At 39.9% G+C, this 12,589-nt stretch overlaps 1 protein-coding gene across 4 annotated transcripts in view; it reads right to left on the reverse strand.

Annotated features, from left to right (window-relative positions):
- SYNJ2 (synaptojanin 2) overlaps window positions 1-12,589 on the reverse strand; it is a 71,374-nt gene that overhangs the window by 15,010 nt on the left and 43,775 nt on the right. For all 4 annotated transcript variants that reach the window (XM_027634096.1, XM_027634097.1, XM_027634098.1 and 1 more), the window contains 6 exons: window positions 10,645-10,836; window positions 8,493-8,577; window positions 7,196-7,336; window positions 4,256-4,448; window positions 2,331-2,489; window positions 1,953-2,109 (listed from right to left, as the gene is read on the reverse strand). In XM_027634096.1, the coding sequence (XP_027489897.1) occupies window positions 1,953-2,109; window positions 2,331-2,489; window positions 4,256-4,448; window positions 7,196-7,336; window positions 8,493-8,577; window positions 10,645-10,836 (927 nt within the window). The remainder of the gene's footprint in view (window positions 1-1,952; window positions 2,110-2,330; window positions 2,490-4,255; window positions 4,449-7,195; window positions 7,337-8,492; window positions 8,578-10,644; window positions 10,837-12,589) is intronic.

The raw sequence follows: 12,589 nt of genomic DNA on the forward strand, positions 1-12,589 counted from the left end.
GGATAACTATCTCTTTTCTGTCGAGTTGAAAATGAGTTAATATGGAATATGGCATTTCTGCTGAATCACTCACACTGGGGCTACACTTCTTTCTCAGAAAGCAAGTAGTCTTTTAGCCTATAACAGTAAGAAGAAGCAACACGAAACAATTAGAACTGAGAGGCAGAAGAGCCTTGCCACCAGCAGTAAAGGAGAGGAACTCTAGTAGTGAACTAAGAAAAGCTTTGCAGGGCTTGGAAGTTGGGTGAACAGATAAGGGGTCAGTAATATATCCGTGTAAAATAGCTGTGAGAGGCCTACAAGCTCTAAAGAAAGGAACCTGCCTTGACTCTTGCAGACCAGCTAGTTAGATCCTATGTTCTGTGTATATTCCAAATACTAAAGTCCCCCAGGGGCAAGCTTTGCCATACAAAATAAGGAATATGCATCAAAAATGCGGAAGGGTGTTCCTTCTCTAAAATGAAAACAGTCAGCACAAGAGGGCTGTCTTAACTTCCTTATTATGTCTCACACAGTTTTTTTTCCCAGATTGCATCTCTTATCAATGGCTTAAGCTCCTCATTTTACTTTGTTTTTCATTCCTTAAATAAGAGTGCATAACTGTATACCATTGACATGTACTCTCTGATTGCCCTATTTTTGCTTTGTAGGTTTTACACTTAACATAATCATGGTATGACTTAAATTCCAAGTAGAAGTTCCCAGGCATGTGAAAAATCACATTTGTAGGGATAGGTCAAATTACACTCCAGTGATTACACTTTTAATATGAATTCATTCAGATTTAGAAACATTGGGGCATAGATTTTTCACAGACTGAGAAAATGGTTATAGTTATGAAAAACTGTCCCTGGATATGCAAAGAAATACTTCTTATTTTGTAACTGTAACTTCTGAATTACAAGTGAAAACAGCCTTCTGTTGTGCCAGCCATTCATGATCTTAAAGTACTTTGTAAGCACTAATTAATGAAATCTCCCCCAATTGCCAGCAGAAATATTCCTAAAAATTACCAAGACAGAAGAAATTACAGAAAACTGCTTATACGTCTACTGAGGACAGCAGTTATAACAATCTAGCCATTATAAGACAGGAACTTCATGTGCACTAATGATTCTGCTGAAAACAACAGAATAATTTCTACATTGCTACAGGTGATTTGTTTTCAGTTCTTCAGTGAGCTCCCAGCACCTTTTTGATCTGTAGCATGAAGCCTTTTGCCACACACTCAAGAAGAAAGGGCTTTTTCTACCTCTGCAAGTTAATCCAGTGAAACAGAAAGAACATCTGCTTTAATAAAGCACCATTCACTAATTCTGGATGAATTCTAAAACAACTTTCCAATTACAGAATCACAGGATATGCTGAGTTGGAAGGGACCCACAAGGATCAAGTCCAACACTTAGCCCTGCACAGGATCATCCCCAAGAGTCACACCACGTGCCTGAGAGTATTGTCTAAACAATAAATTGTCTAAACTTGAACTCTGTCAGACTTGGTGCTGTGACCACTACCCTGGGGAGCCTGTTCCAGTGCACAACTACCCTCTGGGTGAAGAGCCTTTTTCTACTATCCAACCTAACAAAACTTCAGGCCAACTTCAGGCCACTGACACAACTTCAGGCCATTCCCTCAGGTCCTGTCAGTGGTCCCCACAGAGAGAAGATCAGTGCCTGCTCCTCCTCTTCCCCTCATGAGGAAGTTGAAGACTGCAATGAAGTCTCCCCTCAGTCTCCTCCAGCTGAACAGACCAAGTGACCTCAGCTGCTCTTCATACGGCTTCCTCTCAAGGCCCTTCACCACCTTCATGCCCTCCTTTGGATGGTCTCTAACAGCTTAATAACTTTCTTATATTGCAGGGACCAAACTCCACACAATATCCAAGGTGAGGCCGCACCACTGCAGAGCAGAGTTGGACAATCAGATAAAGAAGGAGGAAAGATCCTACGCACCTGTTTTTTCAAAAGGCAGTTTCTTTCTCCACCAAAGCACTCTGTCAGTCCATGCTGGAGTTCTGCACTTATCACTTGTATCATAAGCCTCTGAGCCAACATCATATTTATATGTTGGTCCAAAATTAATAGTCCCTTCATGGAAGTCTTTAAAAATCTATTAAAATAAATAATATCGCTTTGATTAAGTTACAGCTGAGGTAGGTCCCATTCTGAAGTATCAATTTCTTTGCAAACAAATAACATACTGAGTTTTAAACAAAGTGTTACATTCATGTGCTACAAACAAGGGTCTGAAAACACAACTTCTTCACTCTCTCAAGGAACAAGACCAAGACAACATGCAGGTATTCAAGAAAATTAGATATACTGCCTTACTTTTCCACTGGATTTTTGCTGTTGCAGTTGATCAAATTCCAAAAGTGTCTTCCAATCTTGACGTTTGAGAAAATAAAAGACTTCTTCGTATGTTAGATCAATGCGATAGTTAAAGTCACCACACCAGAAGACATAGTCATGTGAGAACATGCTCTGCCCCTAGTTCAGAGGTACAGAATACCGTTAATGTTAAATCACATTCATGAAAATACCTTTAAAATGCACTGAAATGTACAACTCAGTCTCTCTGAATTACTAAACAGTAGACCCACTTGTCACATTCTATTTGTTCAAATTCATCTTGTGGTAAAATACAATGGTTCCTTCACTGTCTTTGGCATCCTACTGAGCTGAATTTTGTAAACAAGAGTGTCAGACTCTGATCCTTCTTTCCTGAAAGTATGTCTAAGCTGGAACCCAGCTTTATATTCACAATTTGGCTGTCATGAATATTCAAAATATATGTTTGTTTCCCTAACACATTCCACATGTATATATTTACATATTCTAAATATAACAGCAAATGTATTTCTGCTACCAAGGCACATTCAGCAACAAAGCTCCTGAGTAAGAACAAGCTCCAAATTTGATCTTATGTGCACGTCATAGTTTTAAAAATGTATTGAAATAAAACGTCAATGAAAATTCACTCCAGTTCTAAATTTAGTATCCTGTCCTCTAACCAGTCTTCCCCCCCCACTCTCTCCGCCTCCCCCCCCCAGTTAAGCTATAAACCTCCAAACCTGAGGGATTTATCAGGGAAACGTTACGGAGCTCTTGCTGTCATAGCACTAGAGGGCACTCTTTATATGCGTTATACACACAAGGTACGTTTAGCTATTGCAGATGTAAAGGACATCAAATAGTTAATAAGGTATTAGAAGGAAAAACTGCCACAAACACAACTTTATGGCCATTTGGAACAGATCGTCTATGCAGGACGTCCAGTCTGTCAGTATTAGCTCCTACATAAACCAACTGATTGATATGCTGCACGTGCCAAGCCTCTAAACCTTGCAAACAACAGGAAGTTAAAATTTTATGCTTTGCAACCTAAATGCCATTTTTTGCTGACTAACCAGAATACAAAAACTGGTCCAATGCCCCCACCCACCCACCCACCTCTGGCTTAGGACCTCTCTGGAGAGGTCCAAGAAAGGAAGTATTGTGGAAATTAAAGCAATCAACATTAAGGGAACCAAAGGAGTACTGCTATCAAATCCCATGGGTTATCTACTGGCCTGAGGCGACAAGCTGGAAATAAAAAACTAGGGTGATTGATTTGACACAATTTAGGGGAAAAGTTATTCATACAGACCAATAGTGCCTACTTGCCACACTCTGAGAAAAGCCAGCAGTTCCTTGATGCTGACACATTCACAAGGACAAAATGAAAGGAATGAAAAGTACCATGTCAGTGACCAAGAACTGATATATCATACCCGAGCAGGAGCAGCTAAAGCACTGGTGTACTGAATAGCATGGATGGTCTTTCAGGAATTCTCACTAACTAGTGCCAGCAAGAGCTATCAATATCATGCTCTCCAGCTCTAACCAATCACTTAGATCTTCTCCATGATGCCTTATAGATGCGTCAATTAAATTGCATTATTTTGAAAGATTGAATTGAAAACTGTGCATAGCTGAGGACTTTTCAAGCACTGCAGTAACTCAAATTTTTGAAAGGAGTAATACTTTTGTAAAGCAAGTGCTATAATGGGTGGTATCTAGTCTCCTGTGAAATAGTTCCTTATTTTATTTTTTTTTTACATTTTCTTTACCATTTTCTTTTATTCCCATTCTCTGTGGCACTGAGATGACTTCTTTGATGACCTGTCACCAAATACATCCTGAGGCCAGCTTTCACAATGTAAAGACACCACCTTTATCTCCAATGTTTTTAGCATACATACATCTACACTTACCATTGGGAAGCTGAGTTTCTGTGTGATTTCTTTATAATCTTCATTCCTCTCTTTCACCTGAGTCTGCCCAGCAGTTAAGTGACTGCATATAAAGCAGAAACTGGTACTATAGAACTGAAAACGAATGCTCACTGCCCCTTTATTTCCAGCTTTTCCTCCCATTCCTGTTTTCACAGTGTCTATTGCTACATCCCTGGATTAAAAAAAAAAATAGAAAGATAACAGAGTAAAGGACTGCAGGGACAAACATTCAATTAACTTTGACTGCAACATAAAGGAAAAGCCAGTTTACAATGCCATGTTTTCTCCCCTCCAGAAAGCTTACTGCTTTTAAGCACATCTTCTAGTTTCTTGATGATATTCAAGTTCTTATGTTTCAAATTAAGTATAATACAATAGTACAGAAATAAAACTATTTGAAAAGATTTTCCTCTACTTGTCCCTTCCAAACAGACCAGCAAGACCTGATTTCTGAAATACTGGGAATTTCTACAGAATATACTTTTCAAGTTTACCTCTACCTTAAAATAACGATAATAACGAAATTTACTGTTATGTTTCCTTTTACTTTTGAACATAGGGGAATCTGCTTTTCAGACATTTAAAAAATTAATTAGTGTTCATACGTATTGGAACCCAACTTCACAGTTCGTGATGGATTTTTCATTCAATTAAATGGCAATAGATCATAACCCATAGTTTATTAAATCGGATGTGATAAAATCAGTGATTATTGGATACAACTATTTATGTCTAAATCCTAAATGAGTTCTGTACTCATGACAAATTGCTTAGGGTCTCTATGTTGTTAATTACTTAGTATTTCAATGTCATGATTAGCATACACTTTACTACAGAAAGATAACTTGGTAAAAAGACTACCAGCTCTCAGGATAATTTCTCCCAGATATCCAGCATAGCTGTCTGATCAGATAAGTAAATGATGAGATCATTCCTGTAACCCATCCCAGCATCATGCCTGTACTTCCCAGTGAGAAAATTTTACTTTCCAGAGAGAAGTCAAGTAGATCTGGGCTAGAATATTACTGATTTTTAGAAGGGGCATGCAGAAAACTGCTAAGTCTCATTTGAAGTATTCTCAGAAATTCACGATGTAGATGATGCCGGATGTTACAGGTCCTCGTTCCCCATGCCTCTCATTTTCTTCTCTCTTCCTCCCCCATCTTTTGTGTCTTTCTTCTCCCTCTTTAATTTCCTGTCTTTTCCTCACAGTAGGACACCACCAGAAGACACCCTCAGGGAGGCAAAGGAAGAACAACTAAGTTGTTCCATGAACCAATGGGAGATTTAAGCACTCTGAAAGAAGTACATGTTCAGGCTTTTCACTCTAAAGAGTCCTCCCTTCCTGCTGCCTGCCTACCCAACTCCTGATTGATATTCATCTGATTTGCATTTAAGGCAAAGGTTATGCTGAGACAACCCACTGTAAATTCACTGCTTGAATTTCATCAGTCCTTTCACTGCTGTATAAACTTCAGCTATTGTCTCATTTTCTCTATTTTTTCTATCTTATGTCTAAATCTCTTCACTCTCTGTAAGCACAGAAGCCTTTTTTTGCACTTCTGATCATCTTTGTTTTCTTTTTTTAGATATGGGACAACTACACAAGCATACAGGCTAGGTTTGATTATGCTCACGTAACACATAACAGTGCATTTGCATTAAATGGTGAAACTTAGTCATTAAAATCAAACCCTTCCTTTTTTCTTTTGAGTTTCAAAAGGCTACATCCAATTTTTAGCAGTTTGACAACTGTGACAGAGCCACTGTACTGTTCTGCTTTTGATTTTCATTTAAACCATGCACTTCCTACTGGATTACTCAAATTTTTTGTAAGCCAGGTGAAAAGTCAAAAAAACTGAGAGAAACACTTCTCCTCTGGACTGCTTCATAGCAGGAAAAAAAGAAATTTTTTTGAAGAAAGATTACTGGGAAGGCAATGCAAGACCATCAGTTACCTGGATTGCATTCCTCTGCCTGGCCTACAGCACCTGATGTCGCACAAGCTCTGTTCTGATCTTTTCAGTAGATATGAGATCAGAGGGAAGAAAGAGGCAGCTTTTGATATTTTAATCACAAAATGCAGTGGCCAATCAGTGTCCCTAATAGTAGAGAGGACTGTTTGAATCATTCTGGGCTTTATGGTCAGATGCCCAAAGATAGTTTTGGCTAATTATTCATTTCCTAACCATTTACACATATCCTGCATAATTCTTGCCCAAGGCAAAGGCATTTTAATGCAGATATCCCCTGCGGCTGGGTAATCTTGGAGGAGTTTGGTCACCCTCCAGGGACATCTGTGCTAGTAACATGAGGATCTGCAGCTCTGCACCCTCCTGACTAGGCACATAGTTCTGGTTCTCTGTGGCATCTGGGAGACAAACACTTAAAAGCTCTCAAGACAAATACTCTTTGCTCTCAAGACAAATACTCTTTGCTCTCAATTCTATAAAATGTCAGGGGTCAAAATTAGGTCTCTTTTCCCCAACTCTCTTTCCACCTTTTCAACCATCCTTTTCAGATCTGGAACTAAACCTGTTTCCATAAGGGGGAGGGTTCAAAAGTAAAACCTGCCCTTTAGGCAGAGGAAGGCACTTGCCTTCATTCGGTGCACCAAACACTCTTGGACTTACTAGTCCAGGTCATTCCTTTTCCAGAAAGACAGCACGCAAGCAAGGTGCTCCACCCTGACTGCCCACCTGGAGTGTACCTGACGCCTCCTGCTAACGTGTCTCTCTCCCACAAGGAGGAGAGACCAAAATCCAGGTCTGCATGACTCTCACCAAGCAGAAAAATCACATCCAAGCTCTCTGGCCACACTCCAACAGCAGGTGTTACTGAAGACACAGGTTGGGGTTTTTTGTGGCGGGGGTCGGGGGGAGAAGTTCGTTGGTTGGTTTGGTTTAGTTCTTTTTTTACCTGATGAAGGGGACATGATATGGTCGTACAAAGATGAAAAGACAAACACCAACAAGCTGTGCTGATGTCAGCTGAATGTAGCGATGAGTCCTGGAAATAGCTTTTTGAAGCTGTTCTCCCCACATTTTTCTATTCGTTGTACTGGAAAAAACATAAAATCATTTAATGGAATCAAAACAAACCACATACAGTCAATAAAATGAACAGATTAACTCTGCCTTAGGTTTACAGACATCCCATTAGGCTGTAGAACTTGAGGTGCTGTAGGATGCATGGCAGACAGATAACACCTCCTCCTAAGCTAGCCCAGAGTTAGTAGGGTCAGTAAACCCAAGAACAGCACACAGTTATCCTGCTCCTGGATGTGTGAGGGATTTTATTTACTACGGTTAGAAAAATCCACGCTCACAAGACTCTTCATATACCCATTCACTGGAGATAACTGGAAGCTGATTATAGCAATCACAACTGTAAAAGCAAATATCCATACCAATCTCATGACTTGTAAGATTTCATGTGCTCGCAAACACATCTGTAGACTTAGCTTTTTCTTATCTCCAAATTCAACCGATCCATGCAGATATATCACCAGCCCTGCAGCCATACTAAGCACTGCTGTAAGTTGTCATTCCCAGAACAGATAACTAACTGGCCAGCCTGATGAATCAGCATTGGAAACATTATCCTCAGGGATCCCTCTCTTTCAGATTCAAAAGGACCAGTACACACAACAGCCTACTGTACATGCTGACATGCCAAGCTCCGGCTTTGCCTTTAACTCCTTCTCTAGCCATAATTTTCACAAATACAATTAGCCACAGAGACATTTCATTCATTTTAGAATTTCCACATGAAGGCCAATTGTGTTTGTAGTCACTGAGCACATTTTTCCAACATCAGACAGGGGTTTAAGGACAAGTGTTAAATCAATGTCAAACATCAAAATTCTTCTCTGCCAACATAAAGACTTAAGAGACTTAGAAAACACAGTGTATTCTACTGTGCAGAAGTTCACAGAGAAAGATCACTTTCAACACCATCCCAGTGACATTTGTTAATGGGAAACATATTTCCAGCTATGATTACAAGCAACAGATTTGGAAGGAAATATTCTATACATTTGACCATAAAAAAGAACATGGCTGGTTTCTTTGGGGAAGATGCTGCTCTTTTTGTTGGGATTTTGGTTGGTTGGTTGGTTTGGTTTGTTTTGAGTTGCACTGGGTGGGGAATTGTTTGGTTGGTTTTTTGTTTGGTTGGTTTCACGTGTTTGTTGTTTAGGGATTTTTTTACCTACCTGGCATTTACAATATTGCCTGCACTTAACTCAACCATCTCTTCAAATCCCACTGCAAATATGTCAGGAGGGCAGTTATCGTCATCTGTTGGTAAGAGGGAAAAGTCATATCAGAATTACTATTTTGTTGCTTCTTCTAATGATTTGTATTCTAATTTCTGTCAGAGATCCTTCCTGTAGTTCTATCCCCTGCCAAGCTATACATATTCATAGCTCCTTTAATCTAATCTCACAAAACAACCCCTGCAGTTCCTCTGAAATTTTTTCCTGTTTTTCTCCCACCAGTTGGTCTCCATCTCTCTTGCAGGAAGCAGTTCAGAACAGAACATTATATTGCAGCAATGTTAAGATGGGAAAATATTCAATGTTCTCTCTCCCTCACTCCACTCATCACTGAAGCCACAACATCCCACTACCCACCATCTTTACCTGCTTGTCATTTTACCCAACATGCTCTTCCTTTTTGACACTGATTCCTATGTAACTGATATTATTGTCCACACACCAGTATGTCACTTCCATCTCAATGCCTTTAGGAAGTTTATCTACTAGTTTAAGGAAGCCTTTGAAGTTTCTTCTTGTCTTCTTTCTTCCAAGTCTTTCTTAGATCACCTGCACTTAAGGTTAGGTCACTCTAGAGCACAGTGACCCCTCCCTTCCCTGGCCCAGGCCTGTGGATGTTACCCTGGTAAAACACCAAAGATCAAACGCTCTCATATAATAGAGTGACGAAAATCTGTTAACCTATCAGGTCTCTCCATTGCCTAAAGGGTTTTTATTTTTTTTAAACTGTCATATGACCATGGTGATAGCAACTTGATTCAACATGAAGACCTAAATAGTAGAGAAACATCAGATCTGACTCAGAAAGCACAAATGGAAAAAAAAGTGAAATATACAGCAACTCTCTGTAGACACAAAGATGAAACTAGCCCATGACAGCTAGCCTCCTTTATTGGTTTAACATGACAGGCAGTGTCACATGTGTATTTCCCATTAATAATTTTGAACAGTTGCCTTTGAATACTTACACATTTGTGTAGGCACTGCACTGATATTAACATGAATGCAGACATTTCCATGGTTGGACCCTAACTCTGCCCATTCATAACTCACTTGTCTTCTAGAAGCTGCTTAGACCTATCATGTTATGGCTGCCTATACCATGTAGTCCTGCTCTTCTGGTTCTCTCAGGGGAAGGCCTGGCAGGACTAAAACATGACAGACTCTCAACAAATTATAATATCATGGGCATAGTCATGTGCTAACACATCTAACGTGTTTCTGAAACAGACTGGACCAATCACCTACCTAAGCTGCTCAGACAGTGGTCTGCACCTAATCATATATCACTCAAGTACTAAGGGTTCAAACAAGACAACTTGTATAAGTAGCCAAGGATTTGAGGAATGAATTCCTGACCTTCAAGATTAGGTACAGAACTATCCCCGTGATGCCTGCAGGAAGCTAAATAATCCACTCCAACAACAAGAGCACAGGTTTTGTCACAGTTTTGTAACCACTCAGTTTTTAAGTGACAGAAAGTTCACTTTTCATTTACCTTCATAAAAATCTGTAAATCAATTACAATACCTGACCTTGTTGCATAAATAAGAAATTTGGCTGCCAATTTCAGCAAGGTACAAGCACAATAATTTTCTATACTGCTAAAACAAAAAAAGGAAATCACCTTTATCATAATAAATCTTTTTGTCTGAAGGCTTTGATAGTAACATTTCCAGACAAGCTCAGATTGTACAGATATGTTTAGCTCCATATAGACCAAGGAGATGTTCTGATGGCACCTATGCATGCAGCTCCCTCTCATGATAAAGAACAAAGAAGAGAGATATGGAAGAAGAAAATAAAATATGGGGTGCAGAATAAGCAGATACATCCCACAATTGACCTGCTGAAGGTCAAAACAGTCATATGGTATAGACTCAGGAGATACTCTGACTATCAGGAGCCCTTCACACACCATTCCACTTCTGCAGCAAGGCAGCACAAGTATGGAGGAACTGATTACTCCCCCAAGAACTGAGAGAAGATACCCTCCAAGATGCACTGCCTTTGAAAGTCTGGTCAAGTCTTGTGTCCTGACTCACTGGACAGAAAATACTGCTTGCACATTTTGACTGTGAAATCTTACCTTGAAATTCTGAAACTCCTGAGAGCTTGGGAGAATCCAGCAGCCAGTCTGTCAGCTCACTGGTACCAAGGATGTTGCTTCGAAACTGCTTTCCCCCATTCACGTTCCAGGTCCCCGTGGCAACACGAACACGCTTGAAGCTTGTAAATTCAAACTGACGCTCTGACATGGCCTTCAAAATACTTGGAGTTACTGACAAAAGAGGGGAGAGAGAAAGAAGGTATGTAAAAGAAGAATGTGCTATAAAAGGACAGAAGCCATGCAGACAGCAGCAGCAGTCACTGTGAAATAATGACATTACCCTAGCAGCAACAACACAAATGGCAATAGCTACAAGATAACTGGAGTTGATGTCAGCAATTTCTCTTCCAGAAACCAGGAATCCTTGGAAAGCTTGTGAAGGGCTGGTCACTCACTTTCAGTGTACATTTTTCTGTACTTCTTCAAGTAATAAGCAAAAAAATTATTCTATCACCCATAATCCTTTCAGTTTAGTCTACAGCAATGTCATGGTTTAACCCCATCTGGCAACTAGTGCTTAGTAGTGTTTATCCAAGCTGCTCACTGGTTCCCTGCCCCCGCAGTGAAATGGGGGAGAAAATCACAAGAGTAAAAGTGAGTTGAGATAAAGACTTCAGTGGGACAGAAAAGGGGGGAAAAATGATACTGATGATAAAATTAGAATACACAAAACAAGTGATGCACAATGCAATTGTTCACTGCTTCCCAACCAAAGCCCAGCCAGTTCCAAAGCAGTGGCCCCCAGTCAGCTTTCTCCCCCAGTTTATATACTAAGCATGACAGCACATGGTAAGGAATATTCCTTTGGCCAGTTGAAGTCAATTGTCCTGGCTGTGTCCACTCCCAACTTCTTGTAGCCCTCCAGCCTTCTGAATGGGAAAGCATGAGAAGCTGAAAATCCTTGACTTAGTATAAACACTACTTAGCAACAACTAAAAATGTCAGTGTGTTACCAACATGCCATGGTTTAAACCCAGCCAGCAACTAAGTACCACACACTCACTTGCTCGGTCATTAGTTTCATATTAAATCCCAAACACAACAGTATATCAGATAGTAGGAAGATAATGAGCTTTATTCTTGATAACAGGACAAGCAATCAAGAACATCACCAGTTATAAATTAAACTGAAGCCTTGAGAAGTTTAGAACACAGAAGGAAAGGCGGAGAACAGCCCAGAATCTCACCTCAGTCCAAATCTAGCACTATCATGGCTCTCTAGGCTGGTCAGACATCCTCTCAGGAAACTGCCATATTCACTTATTTTTGATGAGTATGGAAATTAGCAGTGTGCTTTTGTTGTGTAAGCAACCAAAGTAAACTACCTGATTTGCATTGGCAGTCAGGCACAGAAAAGCTATCTATATTTTCCTTGTGGTTTGCGTTATGGAACAAGCCCAGGATTGAAGTGGCGCTGAATGATGCTCTGAAAAAAACTGACCACCCAATACTGCTTGTGGGTGAAATTATCCTATGTTTTGCATGTAAATAACTCCTCAGAGAGAGCTGCATTTACTCTAGATTGGTGTAAACAAATGTGTCTATGTTGTGGACTATCAGGGACCTAGAGTAAAGCACGGAATGAATCAAAATACAACTGAAATGTGCTTCTAAAGATCCAAATGGCTAAAAGCATGTGCAAATAGCAAGGAGAAAAAAAAGGAGATAAAAATGCTGAACTCAAGAGACTTCCTCAAGACAAACTCAGGCAGGACCAGACTGGGAATATGGGTATATAGCCCTAAAATCCTTCCCCTCTGATCCAACTCTTCTAAACTGTCAGAGAATATAATCATCAAATAGCAAACAAACATACTCAAAAGTTCAAAAGAAAATATGACAAATAAGCACAGAGTTGTGCTATGGTCATAGTGTTGAAAGCAGTGTTTTAAACAATTGATTTGTGGGAAAGTAGCTTATTTAT

This window comes from Corapipo altera, unplaced genomic scaffold (genome assembly GCF_003945725.1).
Source record: "Corapipo altera isolate COAL_440 unplaced genomic scaffold, ASM394572v1 2b, whole genome shotgun sequence".
In the NCBI taxonomy this organism is placed as follows: Eukaryota; Metazoa; Chordata; class Aves; order Passeriformes; family Pipridae; genus Corapipo; species Corapipo altera.